The sequence below is a fragment of the Equus caballus genome, chromosome 2 (genome assembly GCF_041296265.1).
Source record: "Equus caballus isolate H_3958 breed thoroughbred chromosome 2, TB-T2T, whole genome shotgun sequence".
Taxonomy (NCBI): domain Eukaryota; kingdom Metazoa; phylum Chordata; class Mammalia; order Perissodactyla; family Equidae; genus Equus; species Equus caballus.
The window spans coordinates 58,152,651-58,178,319 of record NC_091685.1 but is presented as its reverse complement, the minus strand read 5'-3'; the positions used below and the strand labels follow the sequence as shown (position 1 = coordinate 58,178,319).

The 25,669-nt window shown below is 46.3% G+C and overlaps 1 protein-coding gene across 1 annotated transcript in view; it reads right to left on the bottom strand.

Annotated features, from left to right (window-relative positions):
* Nucleotides 1–16,915, bottom strand: part of LOC102149226 (tumor necrosis factor receptor superfamily member 10A) — a 30,198-nt gene extending 13,283 nt beyond the window's left edge. The window contains exons 1-4 of the mRNA XM_023636160.2: nucleotides 16,896–16,915; nucleotides 15,660–15,872; nucleotides 6,834–6,933; nucleotides 683–794 (exon numbers count right to left, since the gene is read on the bottom strand). Of these exons, the coding sequence (XP_023491928.2) occupies nucleotides 683–794; nucleotides 6,834–6,933; nucleotides 15,660–15,872; nucleotides 16,896–16,915 (445 nt within the window). The remainder of the gene's footprint in view (nucleotides 1–682; nucleotides 795–6,833; nucleotides 6,934–15,659; nucleotides 15,873–16,895) is intronic.
* Nucleotides 16,916–25,669: the final 8,754 nt, after the last annotated feature.

The window sequence follows — 25,669 nt, the reverse complement described above, 5'->3', positions numbered from 1 at the left end:
CACTCAAACCCCTTCCACTCAGCTTAACTCAGTTGACTAATTTTGGGGGCAATTTTCTGCAGCAACACACGTGGGGCACACAAAAGACAGCCACCATTCACCTGTCACCAACACTCAGAGTCATACAAAAAGGAACATGTTTCAAGCATCACGTTTGAAAGGAAAAATCCTTTAGCTCACAGGCAGGAGCAAGGGCTGGGAAAAAATCTCATAGACCCTGGATGGACAGGAACCCTTGGGTGACTTCCCAAACCTGGTCCTGCTGCAGACATAGGGCAGCCTTAGGCCACGAGGCTGAGAGAGTCGAGCCCCCTCCAGGAGCACAGAGCAGAGGGCTAAGGAGGGCCTGGCACTGACCAGACCGACGTCTCAGCTCAAACCTAGCCTTCTCCACTAGGCCTGGCCTGTTCACTGTTGTGACTATACTGGCCTCCTTCTCAAGGGAAAGATTATTACCCTTCTTCCAACTGATGGTCTAAAAGATTTCCCTACTGTATGGCATACATTATAAAAATAATTTCTGTCTTCATTTTATTTTATTGACCTAAGACATAATCACAAAACAGGGTATGATGAAGACCAAGCTGAGCTAGAAATCAGCTTTCTGACTCCCCATTGGAGACAATTCACATCTCATCATCCGGCACCCTAACTGTAGGCATGGGGTCCACATGTTCTCTACCTGATTGCAAATCATACAAAGTCAGCAAGCAGGGCAGGCGTCTGAATGACTGTGTGACCCGCTCCATCTGTGCACGGTGTACAATCTCTACTGTCTTCTGACACATGGGATCCTGGGAAGGGAGAGAAAAGCTGGTGAGTGAATCCCCACAGGATTCCCAGAGGCTGGCAGTGGTGGCCAGAGAATGCCTCTCTCAGCCATCTGTGGAACTCTAACGGAAATCCACTCCACTGGCATCAGTCAGCTCACCAGTTCTGCACCCCCCGCACACCTGAGGCCAGCGCTGCCAACAGAGCTACAATCCAATCCAATAGGAAATACGAACTTATAGTTACCACGTTACAAAGGCAAAAATAAAGGGTCATATTATTTTTAATAATGCATTTAGCCTTATATATCCCAATTAATATCATTTTAACATCAATCAGTATAAAACATTGAGATACTTTACGTTATTTTTTCATAACCTCTCTTAGAATCTAGAGTATATTTCTCCCTTCTCACTTTCATCACAGCTCGATTCGGAGTAGCCATATTTCAAGTGCTCAAAAGTCAGATGGGCCCACTGACTACCGCACTGGACAGCACTGCCCTAGACCTCGGACACTCAAAGAAGCAAGCCCTAATCCCTGAACTCAGCGAGCTCACGGTCAGTAGATGACACAATCAAACGGGAGCAGAAGTAACAGGACAGTGAGAGGACAGCCTGCAGTGAAAGCTCATGCCATCTGCCACGGGAGGAAGATAAGGGAAAAGTGGGTCAGACCTGTAGAGGGTCAAAGAGTGATACAGAGAAGAGGGGCCCGAGGCTGCCCTGGAGTGGAGAGGATTCTAGCTCTGAGAGGAGGGGCCCGTGTCCAGAAGCCCAGCCATCATCTCCAGCGAGAGACCTCAACCTCCCCTGAAGGATCAACCTCTCCCCTTTCCTGATTCACTTTTTTTTTTATTGTGGTAAAATTTGCCATTTTAACCACTTTTAAGTGTACATTTCAGTGGCATTAATTACATTCACTATATTGTGCAACCATCACTACTACCTAGTTCCAAAAAATGATCTCCCCAAACAGAAACTCTGTACCCATTAAGCCATAGCTCTCCGTTTTTCCTCCTCCCTCCGCCCCTGGTCAACTCCCAACTGCTTTCTGTCTCTATGAATTTGCCTAGTCTAGATATTTCACCTAAGTGGAATCACACAACATTTGTCCTTTCGTGTCTGGCTTATTTCACTTAGCACAATGTTTTCAAGGTTCACCCATGTTGTAACATGTACCATACCTGCATTCTTTTTTTTTTTTAATCACTGAATGATATTCCATTATCTGTATAGACCATATTTTGTTTTCCCGTTCTTCTGTTGATGGACACTGGGCTGTTTCTGCCTAGAAGCAAATGCTGCAGTTTGTTACGTGAGGGAGAGTATGCTGCAGCAGAAACAAATGCTGCCGCAAATGCTGCAGTGGACATGGGATATAGCTACCTGTTCATCTCTGTTTCAGTTCTTTCGGCGAATACCCCAGAGAGGAATTGCTGGGCCATACAGTAGTCTACGCTCTACTCTTTGAGGTACCACCAAACTATTTCCATTAGCCATACCATTTCACATTCCCAACAAAGGTTGCAGTTTCTCCACATCCTCTCCAACCCTTGATTTTTTTCCCATTTTAATTATTACCCATCCTAGAAGGTGTGAAGTGGTATCTCTTTATCATTTTGATTTGTATTCTCTTAATGACCAATACCGTTGAGCATCTTTTCACATGCTTATTGGCCATTGATATATGTTCTTTGGAAAAATGTCTATTCAAGTCCTTTGCTCATTTTCTAATTGGATTGTTTGTCTTTTTGTTGTTGAGTTATAAGATTTCCTTATATATTCTGGGTGTTAAATCCTTATCAATTATATGATTTGAAAATATTTTCTGTCACTCTGTAGGTTATCTTTTCACTCTCTTTACAGTGTTCCTTGATGAACAAAGCTTTCAATTTTAATCAATTTGTCTATTTTTTGCTGTTGCCTCTGCTTTTAGTGTTATTTTTAAGAAACCATTTCAGATGGGATTATAGTATTAATGAAGTCCCCTCTTTCTTCTTGATCCTTTTTCTAGTCATTCTAGCATCTTTTTGAAAGAGGAGTAGTGAAGTATCCAAGTATTATTGTTGAAATGTCTGTATCTTCCTTCAATTCTGTAAATTTTTGCTTCATAAATTTTGGGACACTGATGTTAAACGCATATATGTCTATAATTGTTATGCATTCTTGATGGGTGAAACTTTTATCAACATGCAATGTTCTTTTTGTCTCTTTTAATATACAAATACATAACATATTATAATTTCAAGTATTGTCTGATAATAATATAATCTCTTCAACTCTCTTTTGGTTACTATTTTCATGGAAAATCTTTGTCTGTCCTTTCACTTTACCTCCTTGAGTCTTTGCTATCACTAGAGGGGTTCAACTTCAGGTTTGAGCAGACAGAAGAATCTGTAACATGAAGAAAGGCTGTTGAAATTAACCAGTCTGAAAAGCAGAAAGAAAAAGAACGAAATAAAATGAACAGAACCTAGGGACCTGTGGGACACTATCACACATATCAGTGTAGTCATCATGGGAGTCCCAGAAGGAGAAAAGAGAGAAGGGGTCAGAAAACAATTATTTGAAGAAACTTCCCAAATTTGATAAAAAGACATGTCTACACATCCAGAAAACTCAATGAACTCCAAGTGGGATAAACTCAAGGAGATTCACACTAAGACGGAGTACAGTGAAACTGATAAAGACAAAGAATCTTAAAAGCAGCAAGTGAGAAGCAACTCATTAAGAACAAAGGATCCTGGGTATGATTATCAGATGATTTCTCATCAGAAATCATGGAGGTCAGAAGGCAATGGGATAACATATTTTAAAGTACTAAAAGAAAAGAATAGTCATATAAGAATTCTATATCCAGGAAAATAATCTTTAAAGAATAAAGGAAAAATTAAGACATTCTCAGATAAACAAAAGCTAATGGAGTTCAATATGAGTCAAACTTCTCTACAATAAAAGTTAAAGAGAGTCCTTCAGGCTGAAATGAAGGGAGACTAAACAGTAACTTCAAGCTATATGAAAAAATAGAGAACATTGGCAAAGGAAACTACATGGGCGAATGTAAATGCCAGGATCATAGTACTTTTGGTTTGTAACTCTCCTTTTTCCCCCCTATGATTTAACAGGCAAATTTTAAAAAGAATAATTATAAATCTATGTCGCTGGGCACATAATGTACAATGATGTGATTATGTCAATAAAAATACACAGGAGAGATGGAGATATATAGGAGCAGAGTGTTTACATACCATTGAAACTAAGTGGGTCTTATTCGAGTTAAGACGTTACAAAATTAGATGGCAACTGTAATCTTCAAGGTAACCACTAAGAAAATAGCTACAATAAATATATATAGATCCAGGGCCCTGTGTGATCTGGTCCCACCTGTCACTCTGACTCCTGCCCTTCCACCCACCCGGGCTGCCTTCTGGCTCTATCCAAACACCCCCAGCCCCTGCCCCCGAGGTACCAGTTCCTGCAGCGCCCTCCCAGGGAGCACTCTCTCTGGCTTTCAGCACCCCTGGCCCTGCCCACCTATGGTTGTCAGTCCAAAGTCACCCTCCCTGGGAGGCCTCACCAACCCTGTCAGTGTCTCACACATCACTCAATCATCCTTCACGATTTGTGTAGCAACTTGCTTGGTGACCCTAACAAAATGCCACAGACTGGGTAGCATAAACGACAGAAATCTGTCATAGTTCTGGAAGCTGGAAGTCCAAGATCAAGGCAGTAGCAGGGTTGGCTTCCTTTGAGGCCTGTCTCATGGGCTTTCAGATGGATGCATCTTGTTGCCTTTTTATGTGGTGTCTCTCTGCACATATGTGCCCCGGTGCCTCTCTGAGGTTCCAAATCACCTCTTCTTATAAGGACTCCAATCAGCTTGGAATAGGGCCCACTCTAATGGCCTCGTGTTCACTTACTCACTTCTTTAAAAATCGTGTGTCCAAATAGAGTCATATTCTGAGGTACTGAGGGTTAGGCCTTCAGCATTTAAATTCTGGACGGACACACTTCAGGCATAACCCGTCCCCCCGGACCCCCATAATTCATGTCCTTCTCACATGCAAAATACAGTCATCCCCATCCCAGCAGCCCAAAAGTCTTAACCCATTGCGACATGAACTCTGTCCTAAATCTCATCTAAATATCATCGAACCAGGTATGGGTGAGACTCAAGGCATGATTCGTTCTAAGGCAAAATTCCTCTCCAGCCATGAATCTGTGAAACCAGACAGGTTATCTGCTTTCAAATACACTGGTGAGACAGGTGTGGGTGGACAGTTCCATTCTAATAGGAGAAATCAGAAAGAAAGAAGTTATAAATCCAAGAAAGCCCAGAATCTAGCTTGACAAATTCAATTAGATTTTAAGACTGGAGAATAATCCTTTTTGGCTTGATAATTAGTCCTCTAGGCCCACCAGGATGGTAGCCTCACTTTCTACACCTGCTGGGGCAGTGCATCCCCCCCTTGGCCCCAGGCAGAGGTCCGTCCCCGAGGCCCTGGCAGCGGCCTAGTTCATGGAAACCAAGTGGTGACCTCGCCTTCTGGAACCAAGAAGGAGGCAGACTGGCCCCCCGGACCTGTGCCCTCTGGGCCCGTGGCAGAGGCGGCAGCTCTACTGATCTCTGAACCACTTCCACGGGCATTCTTCCCTGTTTTAAAGGATAACACGTGTTTGTAGCTGGACGGCTCTATCATCCTGTCCTACAGTATTCCAGAAGCCTGATGGCCTTCCTTCATTTTATCCCATCTCCGTCTCGTCTCCTTCAGACCGAGCTGGCAGTGTTTCTGCTGGTATAACCCCATCTCTAGCGCTGGCTTCTGCTGAGATGCGTAATTGAATCTTGGAGACACAGCCACAGTCTCTTTTTGGAGAGATTATCCCACTATACCTTGGTGTTTTCTCCAGAACACACTTTCTCATTTTTTTTTTTTTTTTTTGCAATATGGATAGGCTGAGAATTTTCAAAATCTTTAAGTTCTGGTTCCTTTTTGCTTGACAATGCCTTCAATTTCTCTCTCTCATCTCACATTTTACTATAAGCAGGAAGGAGAAACCAGACTGTGCCTTCAAGACTTTGCTAAGAGCCATCTCCAACTAAACGTCCTAGTTCGTCACTCACAGGCTCCACCTTCCACAAAACACTAGAACGCAATTCCGCCCAGTGCTCCGCCACTGTGTAACAAGAACTGCCTTTTCTCCAGCACCCGAGACCGCGTTCCTCACCCCCATCTGAGACCAGAAGGCCTTTAGCATCCACATTTCTGAAAACAGTTTCTTTAAGGCAATCTCTACTTTTTCTAACATGCACCTCCAAACTCTTCCAGCCTGTATATGTTCCCCAGTTCCAAAGCCACTTCCACATTATTTTTAGGTATTTGATACAACAGCACCTCACTTCCTGGTACCAAAAAATACATTAGTTTGCTAGGCTGCCATAACAAAATACCACAGACGGAGTGACTTACACAAAACAAATTTCTTTCCTCACAGTTCTGGAAGCTGAAATTCCAAGAGCAATGTCACGGCAGGGTGGGTTCCTGTGAAGCTTCTCTCCTTGGCATTCAAATGGCCGCCATCTTGCTGCCTCTTCAGATGGTGGGCCCTCCCTCTTTGCACATGTGCCTGTAGTGTCTGTCTGTGAGTCTAAATTTTTTCTTCTTGTAAGAACACCAGTCAGATTGAAATAGGGCCTACTCTACCAGCCTCATTTTACCTTAATCACCTCTTTAAACACCCTATATCCAAACACCCACACATTCTAAGGAACTAGGGGTTAGAGCTTCAACATATGAATCTGAGGTGAGGGGGCCACAGTTTGGTCCGTAACAGTTCTTATCACGCCTCTGATTGTCACATGCATCCTCTGTGTGGACCATCCCAGAAGGAGAGCCCCAAGGGCAGGGGCCTCGTGCCCTCCCCTAGCACGGTGCCTGGCACACAGAGGGCATCCAGTAGGCACCTGTGGAATAAAGAACCAGAAACTGCAGGAATGGAACACTGGAAGGGCGTGGAGGCAGGGCGGGTAAAGGGTTAGAGATCAGTCTTCAAAAGTACCTGGTGGACACAACCCTCCCAGGGGCTGCACTTCCCAGAGGGGCAGCTAATTGCAGTGAATTCTGTCCTGCTCGGTGGTCGTGGCTGAGGCAGCTGGGACCTGCAGGGACAAAGCAGGGATGGGCATGAGTGGCTTCCAGACTCTCACCCTCCCAGGAGCCTTCTCACATTCCTTTAACCTCATTTCCAAAAACAGAGCTGGGACCTTTCTTCTTCCAGCTCTAAACACTTACTCGTGTGCATTCGTGTTTGCCCCGTCACCATTTGGGGCTAACCAAGTATCATAAACTTGTGAAATCCTTCTTTATCTTTTTTTCGTATTATAAAACATGTTTATTCTAGAAAATGTGGGCAAATAATAGAAAGTTTTTCTACAAACACAAAAATTCTATGTGATTCCTTCACTAGAGGAAGTTTTCTTTAATATTTTCTCATTTAGTTCTACTGTTGGACCATATGTATGAATACTCATTGTCTCTCTCACACACACACACAAATTTTTACAATTAAGGGTTATACGATATGCAAACTTTTAGAGATCAAGATGCAAGATTAAATGTTAAATAATGCAAGATTAAATGTTAAATAATGAAATTCCAGTTTAAAAAGCAACCTCAGAAGCTGCCTCAAAGGAGTCCTCAGTGTCCCAGTAAATACCGAAGAGTCACAGAAGGAGTGACATGGCAACACACGGATCTGGTCCAGGACCGCTGTGCTATACGTGACATCACGGAGCCAGGTGGAGAAATTTGAGTAGGTTCTCATGATGAGACACAGCGATGTACTGATGATGATTTTCGGATTTGGAAGGTTGCTTTGTGGTTACGGGGCAGAATGGCCTTGTTAGTAGAAAGTACACACTTGTTACTCAGTGTTTATTTTTGAGCAGCTATTTTTCAAATGATTCAGGAAAATTTTTTTTGAATAGTTTTTGCAACTTTTCTTCAATTTGGGAGTATTTTAAAGTAGACAGTTAAAGTTCAAGGGAAAGGACGTAAAATAAAAACTGTTTATGTTGAAACCAGTTCAACGGCCTGGGTCTAACCACAGTAAAACGCAGCCCTCTCCCATGTGAAGGCTTGTGAATCACTGGGTGACAGCTCAGCTCACCTGTGTCCACCGAGCCTTCCCCTGTCTGGGCTGGGCCTCCTCCCTTTAAATTTTTAAAGCATTCAATAAAGTTTAAAGATTTATACAATCAACATCCTCTATCTGCCTCCTTGATTCTATAATTAATAAATTTTCCTGTTTGCTTTATCATGTATTTATTTTTCTATCCACTCATTTATCTTATTTCTATGATCAACTGAAGTTGCACACATCAGTACCCTTCTCTTAATACTTCAGCATGTATTCTACTAACTAGAGTTAATGCCTGTTTAGTTTTTTGTTTTGTTGTTTTTTGGTTGAGGAAGACTAGCCCTGAGCTAACATCTGCTACCAATCCTCCTCTTTTTGCTGAGGAAGACTGGCCCTGAGCTAACATCCATGCCCATCTTCCTCTATTTTGTAAGTGGGACGCCTGCCACAGCATGGCCTGATGAGTGGTGTGTAGGTCTTCGCCTGGGATCTGAACCCTCGAACCCTGGGCAGCAGAAGCCAAGTGTGGGAACTTAACCACTACGCCATTGGGCTGGCCCCGTTAGTTTAGTTTTTTTAACAGCAAAACTTCAGGGAAATACACGGTTCTTAGGTGTGCCATTCAGTGAGTTTTGATAAATGCATACATGTGTGTAGCCCTAACTCTCTATCTAGATCAGACAACATCAGCATTACCACAGAACATCCCCTCACACCTCTGTACCCCTTCCCGGCTCATCCTAACCTGCAATGCCCCCTCCAACAGTTGGAGGAAGTTTCCTTCTGTTCCTAACATCATGAGAGCTTTCATCATGAAAGGGGGGTAAATGTTCTCAAATGCTTTTCCTACATCTATCAAACTTTACGTCCTTTTTCTCCTTCACATTGTTAATATAGTGAATAACACTGATTAAGTTACAGATGTTACTTGAACTTAAATCCCTGGGATTCACCCCACTTGGTCATGATATTTCATCTCCCATAAGCACTGCTGACCTTGGTTGGCTGTTGTTTTGCTAAGGGTTTTTGCATCAATACTTAGGAGGGATACTGATCAGTATTTTTCTTTTTTGTAATGTCTTTCTCTAGTTTTGGTATCAGGGTAACACTGACCTCATAAAGCAGTGAAAAAGTGTTTCCTCCTCCTTAAAGTTTTGACAGAATTTGTGTAAGATTGGTGTTCTCTCTGTTATAAGCTTGTATAGACCTCACCGGGGGAACCACCTGCATCTGCTCAGCTGGGGATGAGGCTCTAAATAACGGACGCCAATCCACAAACAGGGACAGGACAGCTCAGACTATCTGCTCCTGCAGCAGCCATTTTGCTAAGTAGTCTTTTTCCAGGAATTTGTCCATTTCGTCCACATTATTGAACTTTTTGGCATAAAGCTGCTCACAAGATCGTGTTACTATCCTTTTAAAGATACAGGTTTTGTTATGATACCCCCATTAGCTCCTGATACTGGCATTTTGTGTTCTCTTTATTTTTTCTTTGTAAGCCTGGCTAGGGGGTTATTAATTCAGCGGATCCCTTCAGAAAACGAACTTTTGGCTTGGCCAGCTCTTTTTATTGTTTCATCTATTTCATTGATTTCCACTCCTCCTTGTTACTTCGTTTGGTTCCAATTTACACTTATTTTGTATGGCTGATTAGTCAATATGGATCTTTGGGTTATTGATTTTATATCTTGCTTTTTTAGAAAATTTATTTGGACTTGTTTTACAGCCCGGAATGTGGTCTCTCTTGGGGAACGTACGTGTTCGCGGAAGAGAATGAGTCTTCAGTAGATGTTGCATGTCTGCTCTGTGAATGTCCCTTAAGTCAAGGTGGTTGACAGTGCTCAGACGTCTCATAACTTTACAGATGTTTTCATCTAATCGTTCCATCAATTGTGTGGGAAAGGGTGTTATAATCTCCCTTTCAGTCTGTCGTTTTTTGCTTCATGTATATTTAAGCTCTATTACCAGGTTCACGCACGTTTATGATTATTAGGACTAATGAATTAACCCTTCTAGCACTACAAAAGGTCCCTGTTTACCTCTGGGAGTATTCTTTCCCTTAAAATCAACTTCATCTGCTATTAAGATAGCCACAACACGTTGGCTTACTATCTGCACGGTACATCTGTTTCCACTCAGCTACTTTCAGTATATCTGTGTCTTGCTTTTAAATTGCGTCTCTTGCTTTCTCATCCTTTCTAACATTTTCTACCTTTGGATTGTAATGCTCAGTGGATTTACAGTCAATGTAATAACTGATGAGGTTGAAGTCGGTCTACAAGTTTACCATTTATTTTGAATTTGTCCAGTCTATTATTTTGCAGTTTCTCCTTCCCTGCATACTTTACTGTTAATTATGTACTTTTTAGAATTCCATTTTAATTCAGTATTGGCTTTTCATCTATAAATATTTCCATTATTTATATGCAGTTGGTACAGAGTTTAAAATATATAATCAACTGTTGCAATCTATTTAAAGTCTTTTAAAACGAGATTTACTGAGATATAGTTGACATGCAATAAACTGCAGATGATTAAAGCATGCCATTTATCAATTTTGGCAGACATACACACCTGTGAAATCATCACCACATCAAGATAATGACCTTGTCATCAACCGCAAAAGATTCCTCACAGACAGGTACGAAGTCAAAGTATTGGGGTGCATGTAAAAACAAGAGGAAGGGGAGGGGGTCTGTAGTTTATGGTTGTCTCTACTTGAAGGAGACCAAGGGTGCAGCCAGAGATCAAGGGAGAGAAGGAAAACAAGAAGAGAGGCAGTGGCATGTGGAGTACTTGGCCTGCCTAGGCTCCACGGACCCTGCCTCCTCCAGAGACGCGTCATGAACTGGGGGCGGGGCCTGGGGTGGGGCTGATTCCTTGCCTTGGCCGTCCACACCAGGGATGTACGAGAGAGACACTTCCACAGCAAAGTGTGACCCTCACACCCTCAGGAGTCTAGACATCAGCATCACCCGAGTTCTCAGCATCTTCCTAGGCCTGAGATCTGCTTCTGAGGTTTATGGGTTGTTGTTTTCTAACTGCAGTAAGAAATTGAATTGAAAGTCAAGTCACCTGGCTTCTAGTCAGGGCCAGGCACTAAACAGTGGCATGATCCTGGGACAGTCACTTTCCTTCCTCTCTAAACCTCATGCTACCCTTTTTGAAATGACAGGCCACACTAAATGGCCTCTCAGGGACACACCCTGGGCCAGCCTACTCCAGGCCTCATAGACGAGCACCAAATGCTCAACTGGGTGAATGGGGGATCCAGTGACCCAACCCTTGGTGTCGCTGCCCCTGGGGCTGCTCACCCGCCTGCCCGCCCCTCCACCAAAGAGCTGGGTGACCTCCAGCAAGTCGCCGAATTAACCTGTGTCTCACACTGCTCATCAGAGAACAAAGATAATCACAGCTCCTACATAGTGGGGTTGTGAGAATGAAATGAGTTAATAAGTCTATAAAGTACGGGGACAGAGCTGGGCAAATGGTAAGTGTTGTATTTAAGCACAAGCTGTGTTAGTATAATCATTACCCTCAATGCCGATTTAATCAACACCGATCCTCCAACCAGCGATAGCACAACCCGAGGCCTCGCCTCTGTCCCAGCAAATTTGTGGAGGCCTCTCTGGAAGGTGGGGCGAGGTCTCACGCCTCCCTCACACTGCCTTCTTCATTATTTAGGTCCCTCGTCCCATCTCCTCCACCACACTGCAGCTCCCAGGCGCAGGATGAACACAGGTCATTTGTTCCCTCCCCGAGGGCCCCTAGGTTCCCACTCCTTGGGGGGTGAATAACAGCGTCCTCCCCTAGGAAACAAAGGAGGTGAGTCCAGAGACTGACAGCCTCAGCGTCCTGCCCAAGGAGAGTTTCCAGGCTGCAGCCCAGGGAGGGGAGCAACAGGAGCCCCGGGGCCTCTGTTGAGGAGATCCAGATAGGAGCTCCCAGAGGCCAAAGGCGGGGCAGAGAGCTGGAGAAGGAGAAGCTGCTCAGAGAGGGCCCTGGAGACGCGCAGAGGGGCCCATCCAGCATCTGGGTGAGTGCTGATCTGTGCACGCAGGAGAGGGACCTGCCCGGCTGAGAAGAGGCCCCTGGAAATCAGCAGGCTGGACAAGGACCGGGGTTCACCGGGGCTGGGAACTGTCCACGTGCCCATTCACCAGAGGGGACAGACCGCGTAAGAGGGGTGCTGTCTGGTTATCAGAAGTTTACCGTTAACTAACCCTTAAGAGGCAACTAAACTCCAATGACCTAATAGTGAAATTCTAGTTTAATGCTGAGATTGGCCCTATATCTTGCTTTTAAAAGTGGTCATTCCTGTTTTGCCCTCTTCCTCTCAGCTCCTCTCTACAGACTTGAGTCCCAGCCCGGACACGTTTCCTCTTTGAGCTGCAGTTTCTCATCTGTAAACTGTAATTACCTCCACTCCCCCAAAGGACCGAGGTGGTCGTCTGAAGCGTTGGCGCCCTGGGGTGTTAGGGTCAAGGCAGAGCCTCCCTCCCTTCCCCACTTGTCATGCACACATGAACAGGAAAGGCAGGAGGTGCTGTTCCCGGGCCAAAACGTAGCTGCTATTATAAAGGAGCTCAGGCCAAAATGCCAGAGACCATCCTACTGAATCTCGTTTCCTCCACGTTAAAGACACGTGAAAACCATGCCCAGCTCCCGGGCTTGTCAGGAAAACTACACAGGACAACAGATGCTCATGGCAGGACCGAATCTGCCCAACAGCACATGCTCGGTGCCTGTCTCTGCCCCGCTCCCCGACCCTGCCCTGGAAGGCGGAGCCCCCTTCTCTTCCATCCCTGGCTAAGGGAAAGTGGCCCAAGAACAGGGACAGAGGCCTTCTGAGCAGGGCCTGGGGCCACCAGCCACTGCAGCCACACAGATTGATAGGCTTCCCGCTCGCCCCTCAAATTGCACCTGTGCAAGGCCCTCAGCAGAGGGACAACAGAATCATCTGGACACACCAGGCCTGTGGCCCTGCAATGCCGTCACTGTCATCCCTTGATGTTTGGGTTCCTCTGCATTCCTCCATGACCCCCTCCAGCATCTCTCTCCCCCATGTCCTTCAGAAGCTCCTGCCTCCACCTCAGGGAGCCGACAGCAAGGTGCCAATCAAGCAGGTGGCAGCCACTGCTGGGCTGCACACCATGTGCCCTGTGACCCTCCCAGCACCACAGTGACCGACCCCACCCTGAGGATGTGATTTGTCCTCCCACAGGCGCCCTCACGGCTCTCAGTGGTTTACAAAGGGCCCTGCAGACTTTCATCGCCTCCCCATTTCACACTTGGGGAAGCGGGGGCCACACCAGGGTCCCAAAGCTGGAAAGGAGCAGAGCAGGCCCGCTGTCTCCAGCTCCAACATCAGGACTCACAAGCCTGAGTGAGCTTCCGAGCCGCTGAGCCTCACAGTTCCTACTTTGATAGGTGGAAGCCCGCGCGGAAGACCTGGAACGGAAATGGGGTCGTGCCAGCACTGCAGACAAGGACCGGGGCCAGGAAGGAGCTCAGCACTGGGCCCCGTGACGTCCCCCTTCAACAGCCCGAGGACACGGGCCCCATCACGTTACAGGCAGGGCTGGGGCAGCAACTGGCCCCAGGTGACACAGTTCAAGGGCAGAACTGGGATTCCAGTCCCCCTGCCACCCTCCCCTGCTGCCTAATCTGGGTCTCCTGGTCATCGGCCCCGAGTCTCGGAAAGCTGATGGAGCCTTGAAATCTCTCAGAGCACCGAGGAATCAAAACCACGACTCTGTGGCCCACTGCTTTCTACCTCTTGACGAGCAAAGAATTAAAGCTGAGTGGAGCAAGGGTGTAAGGAGCCAGGAGCGCTTGTGGACTCGGTGGGAGTGTAAATTGGTGCAGCCTGCTTTCGGAGGACAGTTGGTCAATATCTAAAAAATTCTAGGGCGCCAACCCTGTGGCCCAGTGGTTAAAATTCCATGTGCTCTGTCAGCGGCAGTGTTCGTGAGCCCGAGTCCGGGCGCAGACCTGCTCCACCCGTCAGCCACACTGTGGCGGCATCCTACATACAAAATAGAGGAAGACTGGTACAGATGTCAGCTCAGGGCCAATCTTCCTCAGGCAAAAAACGAGGAAGATTAGCAATGGATATTAGCTCAGGGTGAATCTTGTTCAGCAAAAAAATAAAAATAAAGAAAGTCTATAATTATTTATCCCATTGACCCAACCATTCCACTTGCAAGTAATTACATAACATGGCTATATGGATATTTGATACCTACAAAGGTATTTACTACAATGCTGCTGGAATTGGCAAAAACATAAATAGGATATAATTGAAACAGCTATCCATAAGAGGGGAAAGTACAATAAACCGTAGTTCACGCAAGCAATAAGACACTATGTCATTATTTAAAAAATAAGATAAATCTTAAGGTACTTTAAAAATCGAATGTAAGTTGTTCTTGGCTCAGAGTTTCAAGAATGGTCAAGCATGTAAATGCGTAGAAAAGGCGAGACTTCTCGAGGGGTGACTAGAGCACTGGGACGTCATTCCCCAAAACGTGAACGTTAGATTTTCACCTTCTTGACACAGGTATCCTTGCAGTCACCGAGCCACCAGGTCCTGACTAAATGGAGCCATTCTCGAAGCAGCGTTAAATGTGGATCCCACTTAATACAAAATATTTTAAGAAAAATAAGTTCTGGAATTATTTTATGAGCACAAAATGACTGCTTTTTTGAATTTAGTATTAATTATTTAAACAAAAACATTTAAAATGTCACTATTCCTGTAACCTTGGTTTGTCATTAAAATTTTTTTTTTTTACATCTAAGCAGCCTTAATCACCATGGGAAAGAACTCTTGAAGCTGCACTTTTGTCCATATTGAGTTTCATCTCCAAGCTCACCACTAGCTGCTTTTCTGTCTCAAAAGAGAAATCAAAGCAAGAACTTCGCACCACCTTCCGCAGGAAGAGAGGCCCCCAGGTCCCAGCTGTGGGATTATTAGCTGTTTATACAGAGCCCTGGGCTCGTGGCTGTGCAGGAGAGGAGAAGAATGGAATACTGGGGACGCTGGAGGTCAGACCTGGAAGGTGAGGAAGACAACAGAGGGAAAGTGACCTGTGGGGGCTGCACTTTTTTTTTAAGATTGCCACCTGAGATAACAACTGTTGCCAATCTTTTTTTTTTTTTTCCCCTGCTTTTTCTCCCCCAATCCCCCCCGGTATATAGCTGTATATCTTAGTTGCAGGTCCTTCTAGCTGTGACATGTGGGCCGCTGCCTCAATGTGGCTTGACCAGCGGTGCCAGGTCCGCGCCCAGGATCCGAACCGTGGAAACCCTGGGCCTCCACGGCGGAGCGCGCGAATTAACCACTGGCCACGGGGCCACCCCAGGGCTGCACATTTAACAGATTTGCAATGAGAATGTTTTAAAATTAAATATACCTCCCACTCCTCGCCTTCCCAAAAAAGGGATCAGGCACTTTGAATGCTTGCTACGGAGTTTCCAACCCGTTTTGCGCCATCGATTCTGCAATTTACTTCCGGACCAGCCAAGACAAGGACAGGGACGGCGAATGGGGACCCTTCTCCCTCTCTGCCGATGCCCGTTCTGCTAGGCCGAGATCTGGCTTTTCCCCTCGAATCTGCCCGAGTTCGACCTGCCTGGACGTGCCCTAGCCAGAGGTGACCCGGGCAGGAACCCTGCCATATCCTCCCACTCTGCTTGCCCTCTCCCGGCCGTCTGGAGCCAGGAACCGCGGCAGGGACTCACCGGCAGCAGGATACCCAAGACGAAGAAGATAAGGGTCCTGGGGCCCCGCGCCGGCCTGGGACCTGGCGCGCGCCCTGCCGGGGCGCCCGAGGAGGCCAGGGCGCTGGGTCCCCGCTGCCCCGCGAGGTTAGGGAGCGCTCCGAGTTCCTGCCGCCGCTGGGTTTGCCGCTGGCTGAAATCTGGCAGTCACCCTGCAGGAACTCGTCTGTGTATCTTGTGGGGGCACGGGAACATCCTTGCGCGTCTGGGCTCTGAGTGCCGGCTGTGCGTCAGCCTGCACCGTGGGAAGTGGAAAGGGGATGTGGCACAAACCCCTGCCTTGTGGAGGCTACCCAGGCTCAGCGGTTTTGATTATTTCGGGAGGAGGAAGACATTGGGGACTCCAGGACGCTGTGCTCTCTGCTGTGAACAGGAAAGTGAGGTTGGGACGCTGCCCCTGCCCGGGTCCGGCTCTTAAGTCCTGACCTACCGCCTGTCCCCTCTATGTCCTTCTGCCCACTGTCAGCTTCGCTCCTATTCCTCCCCTGACCCTACCCAGCCCCAACCAGGGACTTATTCACTGGGAGCAGGGATGGCCCTGCTTCCAGGGTCTCTCTGCAGCTCTGTCCCAGCACAAGGCTTCCCCAGGGGGCTGGATCTCAGCATCGCAGTGGCCGGGTGCCTGGCATGGAGCAAGGAGAGGGTCAGAAAACAGGGTCACCAGAAGTCCTCCACATCCTCCCCAGCCCCTCATCACACCTTGTGAGTGAATCATCCGTCTTTCGGTCTCAGGGTTTTATGCCAGTAGAATGTCACCTCCACCCTACTGCTCCTGGTGTCATCAAGGCGGAAGAACTCAACCTTCCTGATTTTTCCTTCTGTTAGATGCTTTAAAGCCTTTGGGAAGCAGAACTATAGGAAACTACCTGGCACCTGAAACTGGATGCCTGATGCATGTCCCCAGGAGGATCAGGTCCCTCCTTCAGTTCCTAAACAGCCAGAGCTGTGCCGGGCCCAGGGCACGGGGAGTCCAGTATTCTGAAAGCTATGCAAACCCAGGTCCTGCCTGCTGTGCTCGCAGAGTGACGGGCCTTCTGGAGGTTTCATGGGCCCAGGGCACACTCTCTCCAGTGCTGGCCTCAGCGGCAATAGTACTGAAGCCCAAAGGATGGAAGGAAGACCAGGGAGTGGCCTCTGCAGCCTGACCCCAAGTCTTGTGTCTACTAGGGTCCAATTGTCTAACCTTGGACAACACACCTGCCCCTGGGGTTAACCATGCCGGCTGGGGTGTGGGTTGTGCCACATGCAGTGCAGGGAGCACCTCAGCTTGAGACCATTAGAGTCAGGTCATATGAAAAGTTTCCTAGACTCCCAGGTTAGTTGGTTCCTGAACAACACAAAGCGCCCCTGGTGCAGTGACGGTAGGTGGAAGACGACATCAGATGCAGAGTGCTACAGACACTGAGAAAGCTTCTTCCACTCCCCACAGACCTGGGGCGGGAGCATCCTCCTGTGGGCAATGCTCGAACTTAATGGACCGTGTCGGATGTGCGCCTGCCAGGCCCAAGGGGCCAAGCCAGGGTCTGGATTGTGTGCTGTGCAGGGTTGGGGAGTGCGAAGGTGTAGAGAAAGAATGCGGACTTCCAGGAAGGAGACCGAGGATGGTCTGCACAGCGCCGCCAGCCGCCCTGGCACCAGAAGGGGCCAAGGATGCATTGCAGGGAGGGAGTGGTCCACCACCCTGCTTCAGTGAGGAGGATGTGGCCCCGAGAGCAAGTGCCTGGGAGAGTGAGGAGGACGCCCAAGCTCAATGAGCATATTGGTTCTCACCCTGGAATCGTCCGTTCACAAATGTGCATGTGTATTTCACAACCCAGAAAATGGCAATTTAGAACATTAACATCCCCGTATCTAACCCCCCGTATAACTTCTTTCTGAGTGTTTTCTTAGCACACACTAGCCAGCCGTAGAATATATGGAAAAGAATGGATTCACACTCTTCACACTTGTTCTCCAAGTTCTTGCTTTTTCACTGAACAATGCATCTTGACTACTTTTCCACGTGACCTCACTCTTTTCAGCACTTGCGCAGATTCCCTGGGTGGCGGAAGAGCAGAGAACCACAAAGTGCCCTGAGTGAGACAGCAGTGGGGAGTTGGGGGGAAAGCCCCAGCGAGGGGGAGCTGGTGCTCTAACTGTTGGGAGGCTGTGTGGTGTGGGCCCCTGGCTCCCCTCTGTGCCTGACGGCAGAAGCGTTCCCTGGAACCTTTCCTGCCCCTGAAAAGTGCACAGGCCCTCCTGGTGTGGGTGGAACTGCCAGGCAGAGTCCCCACCAATGGCAGAGGCTCCCTGTGAGGGGGCCGTTCAAAGTGGGGACCGCAGGAGCAGAGGGGAGAGGGGCCCAGCGTAAGAGGACCCTGCTGAGGTTCTGGGGGCTGCCCCCACCCTGAGGGTTTGCTTTCCAGAGTCAACGCGAGGGGAAGTCAGTTTACCTTGGGTGACGATCAGAATAGACGAGAGCGCCAGGCATAAGAAACCTTGAATCCTTAAGAAAAAAATCAGTGTTTTGACAGTCTCCTCTTTCCTTTTTAGAGAATTTAAGTACTTAGTAAATAAGATAACCCAGGTGAAATGTTTTTCCACAGAAATTTTTAATTATTTGTTAAGTAATGATCAATTCATTATTGAATTACTGAGAAGATTTTACTTGTAAGCAAAGAACTATATTTTACTACCGCAGTCTGTGTTTTAAGGACTTTAATTACCAGAACATATGTCTCTTCCGATAAATTGACTTTGCCCTTGTAATTTTATAAACTTAAAGTTCTACATCACAGAACATTTTGAGGCTGTTAAACAGCTATTTTTCTTATTTTCAAACTAAAGTGGAATTGATGAGAAGGCAGGTGGCCTAGCTGTGATGATGGAGCTCAACTACTATTTTATAGATAAATAAACTCACGTATTGTTTATCTTCATGACTCTCGGCATCTCTGTCAATGATAACAGGGCCCTGATTTCACAATCCCGGCTCACCATTCATATTGGGCAATGCTGTACTTCCTGTCACCGGGCTCAGAGACACGTGCACAAGTCACCGTGGACTGCCCCATCTCCTTAGTCTGCCGGGGCGTGGAGTTACCGAAGCCTGTCCATCCTGCTCCTCACTTCCTCCCCTCTCTATCTTATGCTCCAGTGTCTGGGTGAGGCCTCCGCTGTCTGCGGGCTGCTGCCACCGACTCCAGAGTCCTGTTCGCAAACACGTGTCCCTCCCCTTTCCCTCGTGCCAGCAGGACGGTGGGAGGCAGCCTGTCCAGTGAGAGGCACTTGGCAGGCGGCCTTGAGGAAAGCGCAGCGTTAGAAAGGGGGGGCAGAGCTGGGCTTTGTGAGAGGACTGGAAGATACAATGCAGGGGGGAACAAGCTCCCTTACAATGTCAGGGACCAGTGACGACATCATCAACACATTTCAAAAACGACAATGCAAAAATTTTTAAAATATGAAAGAATCTTTGTTATAAAACCTTTTTCCTTTGAAAGAGAATGCAATCAGGAGTGAGCCTAGAATCAGAACAGGATTCATGGTTGTTGGGCTGTGATCCTCAGCCACTGAGCAGAAACATGCTAAATGGGTGCGTCTGGTGCCCTGTGTGCCGGGCTGCAGGCCTGATTCAACAGTACAGGGCAGCTTGGATAGGCCAAGCACGGAGGTGCTCAGTGGGCAAGATGGGCCCACTCTCTGGTCCTTAACAGGACCAGTGGAAGGAACAGATTGAGAACGAAGTTACGTGGATTATACCTGAGAGCAGAGCTACGAGGAGAACGGTGCTGCATTTATTGTTTACAGCTCAGCCGCACCTGCCCTTCCACCTTCCTGGCCCCCTCCACCCTTCTGGATTTAACACATACTAGTGCTTCCAAGGACTTGCTTTGCTCTTGGCTAGAAATGGGAGAGGAAAAACAAAAACAAAGAGGCCCACTGTGCAATTTCCTTCCTGTGCATCCAGGCTGTTTGGAGAATGCTTTCTGTTTTTTCCAATACTCTGCACAATCATAAGTTTCTGCTTGTAAAATTTACAGGGTGTAGCAGTGCACTTTCATTTTACATCCTTTAATAGTTGAAAACATCATCAGGTGCTTTGGCCTAAAGCCAAGCTTGCCCGAACCCTGTGTCAACAAATAAAAGAGTCATAAACTACAAGAGAAGCAAAAAGTTTATGTGGGGTATCAAGAATTGCAATTCAGGAGACACAGATTTGAGTAGAAACTCAAATGTGCTCTGAGGAGAACAAAGGAGGCAGGGGTTTATAAAGGCCAAAAGTGATGAATCATGCAGGGTGTTTTGCAAGATTTGTGACGACACTGGCAGCTGTTCCCTCCCGGCTCTGCCTGACTGGTTGCTAAGCCATCTCCACGCAGCAAGTTCTTATCTACGAGATTACGCACACTTCTTGAGAAGTCTGGGCGACAGCAGTGAAACACTTTTCACAAGTTACATTCCATCTGGGTGGAGACGTGCACAAGCCCCGCTTCCCGAAAGCCCTCTCAGCTCCATTTTAGAAGCCTTACTCCATTTTGCTATCATGGTCCACACCTGTGACCAAGTCCTGTAACGCTGTCAGCACCCAGGGACTCTCCAGAGCAAGACCTTCCCACCCCACCTCAGAACTCCAGACCCTGGTGGGAGACCTGGGCCAGGATGCATTTCTTGGTTGGCCTGCTGCAAGATGGACGACTGTGCAAGTCTTTTATTAAAAGCAAAACCAGAAAGTCTGGAAATTATTTTTCTTTTTTCTAAAGCAAAGCAAGGCACGTTCAGTGGATAGTCAAAATGACAACAGTGTTATACTGATTACTTCTAAAGCAGGATATGAAGATTAAATTAGGTATATTTGGATACCTGGCACTTGGTAACATTGAATAAATTCATTCTATTATTGCTGAACAACTGCAATTACCATCAATGTCAGTGAGCAGTTGCCCCTTCAGGAATCCAACTGGAATTCCCCTTTCAAAAACGTTTCTGTCTCATGACCTAAAAAAATGAGTCTTGCTCAAGGTAGTGCTTATTTCTAAGTATGTGTTTCATTGAAATATTTTATATTAAAGTAAATTTTATCATTGTAAAGAGGCTTCTCTTATAGACAAGGCAGAGCAGTGTATATTTTTAAGTGATATCTATTATATATTTTAAGTTAGACATGTTTGCTGTGGAAGATTAAAATGATATATATATATACAGAAGTCTCACTGTTTTCCCATCATCTAGATATATTACCTTAACATGTTAGTGTATTTCATTGGAATAGACATGAATGAACAGAAGAAAATGTCAAAGGGATGGAAGAAAGAGTGAGTTTGGGATGGCTCGATGATTCCTTGTCCTCAATGCATCATGTATATTGTAATAATTATCTATCGCTGCCTACACACCTCCTGAAAACACTGAAGCTTAACACCACAAGCACTTATAATCCAATTGTTCATGGGGGTCAGGCGCGGGGAGCGGCCTAGCTTGGATGTTGGTGGTTTGGGGTCTCTCCTTGCTTGTGGTCAAGATGCCAGTTGGGTTGCGGTCAGCTCCAGGACTGACTGAGGCCGAGGGTCTGCTGCCCAGAGGGCTCATCATATGGCTCTTGCCGAAGCCTCCATTTCTTGCTGGCTCTCAGCAGAAGGATTCAGTGACTTGCTGCAGAGACTTCTCCACAGGAGTGCTTTCTAATCCTCACGCCAGGGCAGCTGGTCTCCCCAGAGGGAGTGACCCTAGAGAAGGAGGAAGGAGGAAGCCACAACGCCTTTTATGACCCAGCCTCAGGAGTCATACATTGCCACTTCTGTTGTGTCCTGTCCACTACAGGTGAGTCCCTGATTCCAGCCTATGCCCAGCTATATCATTTGAAGAGAAAACTACCAAAAAATTTTGGACTTCTCTTAAAAATCACCAAATATACATGCTATTTAATAATCTCAGTTTTTCCTCCTACCATATTTCGATCACACTCCATCTCATCAATTATCTTGCAACATTATTTTAATAACCCCCTAACATTACTCTATACGGTGATAAGAAATTTTCATATACTGAGGTACACGGGGAGGCTAATTTGGCTTAAACTTGATTCAGCCCGAACTGTACGTGAACTAAAGAAGCCTGACTTACGCCCTGTCAAACACACACTGTACATCTGCTTTAACCATTAAAGTAAAGGACGTGTGAAACAGCCCAAAGAATGCACTCTCTGAAGATAGGGATGCATGCTTCCTTTCCTATGACACCAGTATCAGTACTCCTCTGAAGACGTTTCCTTTCCCAGACATTGGGGTCATGCTGACCTGCTAATCTGTGACTAAACACCTCTTTGAAACTTTGAGAAATATGTATCCTGGACATGTTTGATGTATCTTCTTTGTTCTAAAAAGGCATAAAATTTTACTGAAAACCAGTCTTCTCCAGAGAGCTGTCTTCCTTTGTGAAGACTGCCTTTCCGGGTTATAATCGTCAGCTGGGCTCAAGTAAAATTCACTTTATCTTTCTTATGTATAGAATGGTTATTGATTATTTGCTTCAACGATGGGTATGCCATCATTTACTCAATCAGAATCATATAGAGGATATTCTACTCTTTTGATGTGTTGAACATTTTGCATAATGCTGCAAGGAACATTTTTGAACACAAATCTTTTTATAATCTATGATGATTTCCCTAGGTTAATTCTTTCAGTTAGTAGGTAGTGCAAATGGCCATTAGTGTGAGAAAGGTTTCAGTGGCCCAGAGGAATGGAGCAAAAGCCACCTGACTGGTGCCTGGACCCTCTCCATGAGGAGGATTACAGATCCTGGGAAGTGGTTTGGATTGAGCAGACTCCAGAGCTCCTCCAGGATCGTCAGGGCGAGTGCAGGAGAGAGACAGCTGTCAAAACGAAAGACTTTTTGCAGTGATTCAGCAGGAAGAGTGTGATATTGTGATTTATAAGAAATATATATTTGATCTTCATCCCTGTTTCTAGCACAGAGCTCCTAAAGCCCTAAGTGATGCATTTCCTAAGTGATGGGAGCCATGAGGTGTCTTTTGTTATGTCAATGAGGTGACCTTTGGAAAATCTCTAAACTACCTAAGGATGGGGGCTGGTTGCTAGGGGAACCAACCGTGTGATTTGAGGGTTGGAAATCTGCAGTCTCATCCCCTCTCCCACAACCTCCAGGGAGGGGAGAGGGGCTGGAGATTGAGTTTAACCACAATGACCAATGGTTTAATCAATCGTGCCAAAGTAATGAAACCTCCACAAAAACCCAGAAGGAGAGGTTTTGGAGAGCTTCCAGGTTCGTAAGCACGTGGAGGTGCTGGGAAGGTGGTACCTGGAGAGAGAGTGGAAGTTCTGCCCCCATTCTCACCCACCTTGTCCAATGCATCTCTTCCTTCCGGCTGTTCCTGAACTATATCCCTTTATAGTAAACCAGTAATCTAGTAAAAAGAATGTTTCATTGAGTGCTGCGAGCTGCTCTAGCAAATTAATCAAACCCAAGGAAGGGGTCGTGGGAACCTCTCAGGTAGAAGCACAGGTGACAGTCTGGACTTGTGATTGGCATCTGAAGCGAGGGACAGGCTTGTGGCACTGAGTCCTTAACCTATGGAATCTGATGTTATCTCCAGGTAGATAGTGTCAGACTTGAGTTGAATGGTAGCACACGCAGCTGGTGTCAGAGAATTGTCGGGTGATGTGGAGAACCCCCCCAACACTGTAATTGGAGTCAAAACCCCCTTAAAGAGGATAAGATGTGCCCACAGGGCTGGAGAAGAAAGAAGTGAAGGGACCAACAGCTCACCAGAGTGGCATACAGATTGCTTTAAACTGAAAACATTTGTTACAGCAGATGCAAGAACAAATCTTATCTAAACTTCCTTATCTGACTAAAGCAGAGCTCTGGAAAATACAGCTGCCGTTAACCTCTGTCCTAGGGAATTTTTTGATTCAGAGAAGACTAATTCTCATAGCCAGAGGAGGAAACTGGGCTGCAGGAAGAGGACTCTCACCAGGAAATGAATCTTTCAGGACTTTGATCTTGACTTTCTCAGCCTCCAGAATGGTCAGAAATAAATCTGTCTATGATATTTTGCTATGATAACACAAGCAGACTAATACAGTTTCATAAGCTGGTTGTTCAAGCTGACCTTGCAGATAGGTGAGTCTGAGGTTCTCACCAGAAAGGCATCCACTTAGACAAACTTTGCTATGGATCACCAACAAAAGCAGAGGAGTTTCTCCTTTCATCTTGATTTTGTATCCTGAGAGGTTGGTTCTCGCCATCAGCATTCTCTATGGTTTTCTGTCCAACAGGGGTGCAGATTTGTTGGGTCTGTGTCTAGAAGTGGCCCACCATCAGGTGGGAACCTGAGACTGATGAGGATTTTTAGGCTGCTTAATTTTAAAACAGTTTATGACGAGGATTTTTAGGCTGGTTACTTTTAAAACTACAGATAAGAAGCAGGCTCCTAGGAGTGGAATTTGCTTGCCCTTTGATCAGAGACAGTTGCATTTGTGAAGGAAATCTCCATGCCTCCCTCTCTGCGCCAGGAGGAAGGGGGGATGGCCTTATCTCCGGAAACTCTTAACGGGGAAGGCAAGAACTTAAGTTGTTTACTGTCTGGCAACCTCATGTAACTGACCCCCCACCCCAAAATCCTCCTTTGTCTTTAGTTGAAGATAATATTTGAGCGGTGACTTCTGCCATTTACTCAATCCGGTTTGATTCTTATCTAAAAGTTGTGGGACCGCCCAATGGCCGGACCCTACCAGCACTGGTACCATTTTAACTTTTTTTCCTTTGTCTTGTAAAGAGATGACTCACATACCCATGCCTTAAATTTAGCCCTAACCCTCAACTCGGGGCAGCAGCAGGAGCTCTGACTGCCCGTGGGTCCTGTCCCCACGCACCAGCTCTGCCTGCCCATGGGCTCTGTCCCCATGCCAGCGGGGACAGCAGAAGCAGTGGCAGCAGAAGCTCTGACTGCCCATAGGTCCTGTCCCCATGCTATTCTATACTATTCTCTAAATAAAAGAGCACTACTGCCAGATCTTGAGAGTATAAGAAATCTTTCTTTCGACTCCTCGGCTCACCGACCCCGCATCAAGACGAGGGACAAACAAGCCTTATCTTCTTACTGTCACCAGCTCTCATGAGATTGTCTAAATGTAAATCTTTTCCCGTCTCACTGCCCTTGTCGTGCTGACAGTTCCAGTCTCAGTATTATCTACCTGGTCTTAGAGATTAGCACTCCGTGATCAAAGGCATCTCATTTTTTGTAGAGGGGCCAGATCTTCATTTTTACTGCCTATAGCAACTTAGTTTCTTTCTTTTAGGCTGTCTTTGGGAGTGACTTTGGATTAGGGGATGCATCTTCCAGGCTCTATTCGGGGATGCCTCCTGTATCCATGGTTTTACCATAAAAAAGTTTATGGTTTTGAGTCACATTTGAAAAAGTCATACTTATGCAGATCCTAATCATCAATGGTCAGAGGTTGGATCTTTTGATTTAGAAAACATTTTATATTTGACGGGATTTCTAGAGAGTTCTTATCCTAAACAAATGTCACATTACTTTTGGAAGAATCAAATTAGAAAAAAAAATGACACAAAAATAGCATGAGGGCTAGCCTAAAATACTCCCTTAACAAGATTAAAGAGAAGAAATCATTCAAACATTAGCCCCATTCTCCCCACATTGGGGGCTGTAAAGGGACTTGGGGATCCCCAAAAACAAGACTGTGGGGCTGAAAAAGAAATGAGGCTAACTGGAAATAGATTGAATATTTTTTCCACTCAAATGTGCTTGGGAGACACCCAGACAGCTACATGCTGTCTCCTCAGTTCCTCACTCAGATTTTAGTCTCCAATCACACTAAGATTATATGAAGGTAAAAGAAAATCTTAAAAATCTCCTCCATTAATATTGATGGAAGGCCTTTTGGTAACCACAAGGAAAACCTATAGCAGATACAAAAGATAAAGAGAAAACAATCAGGGCCTATCAC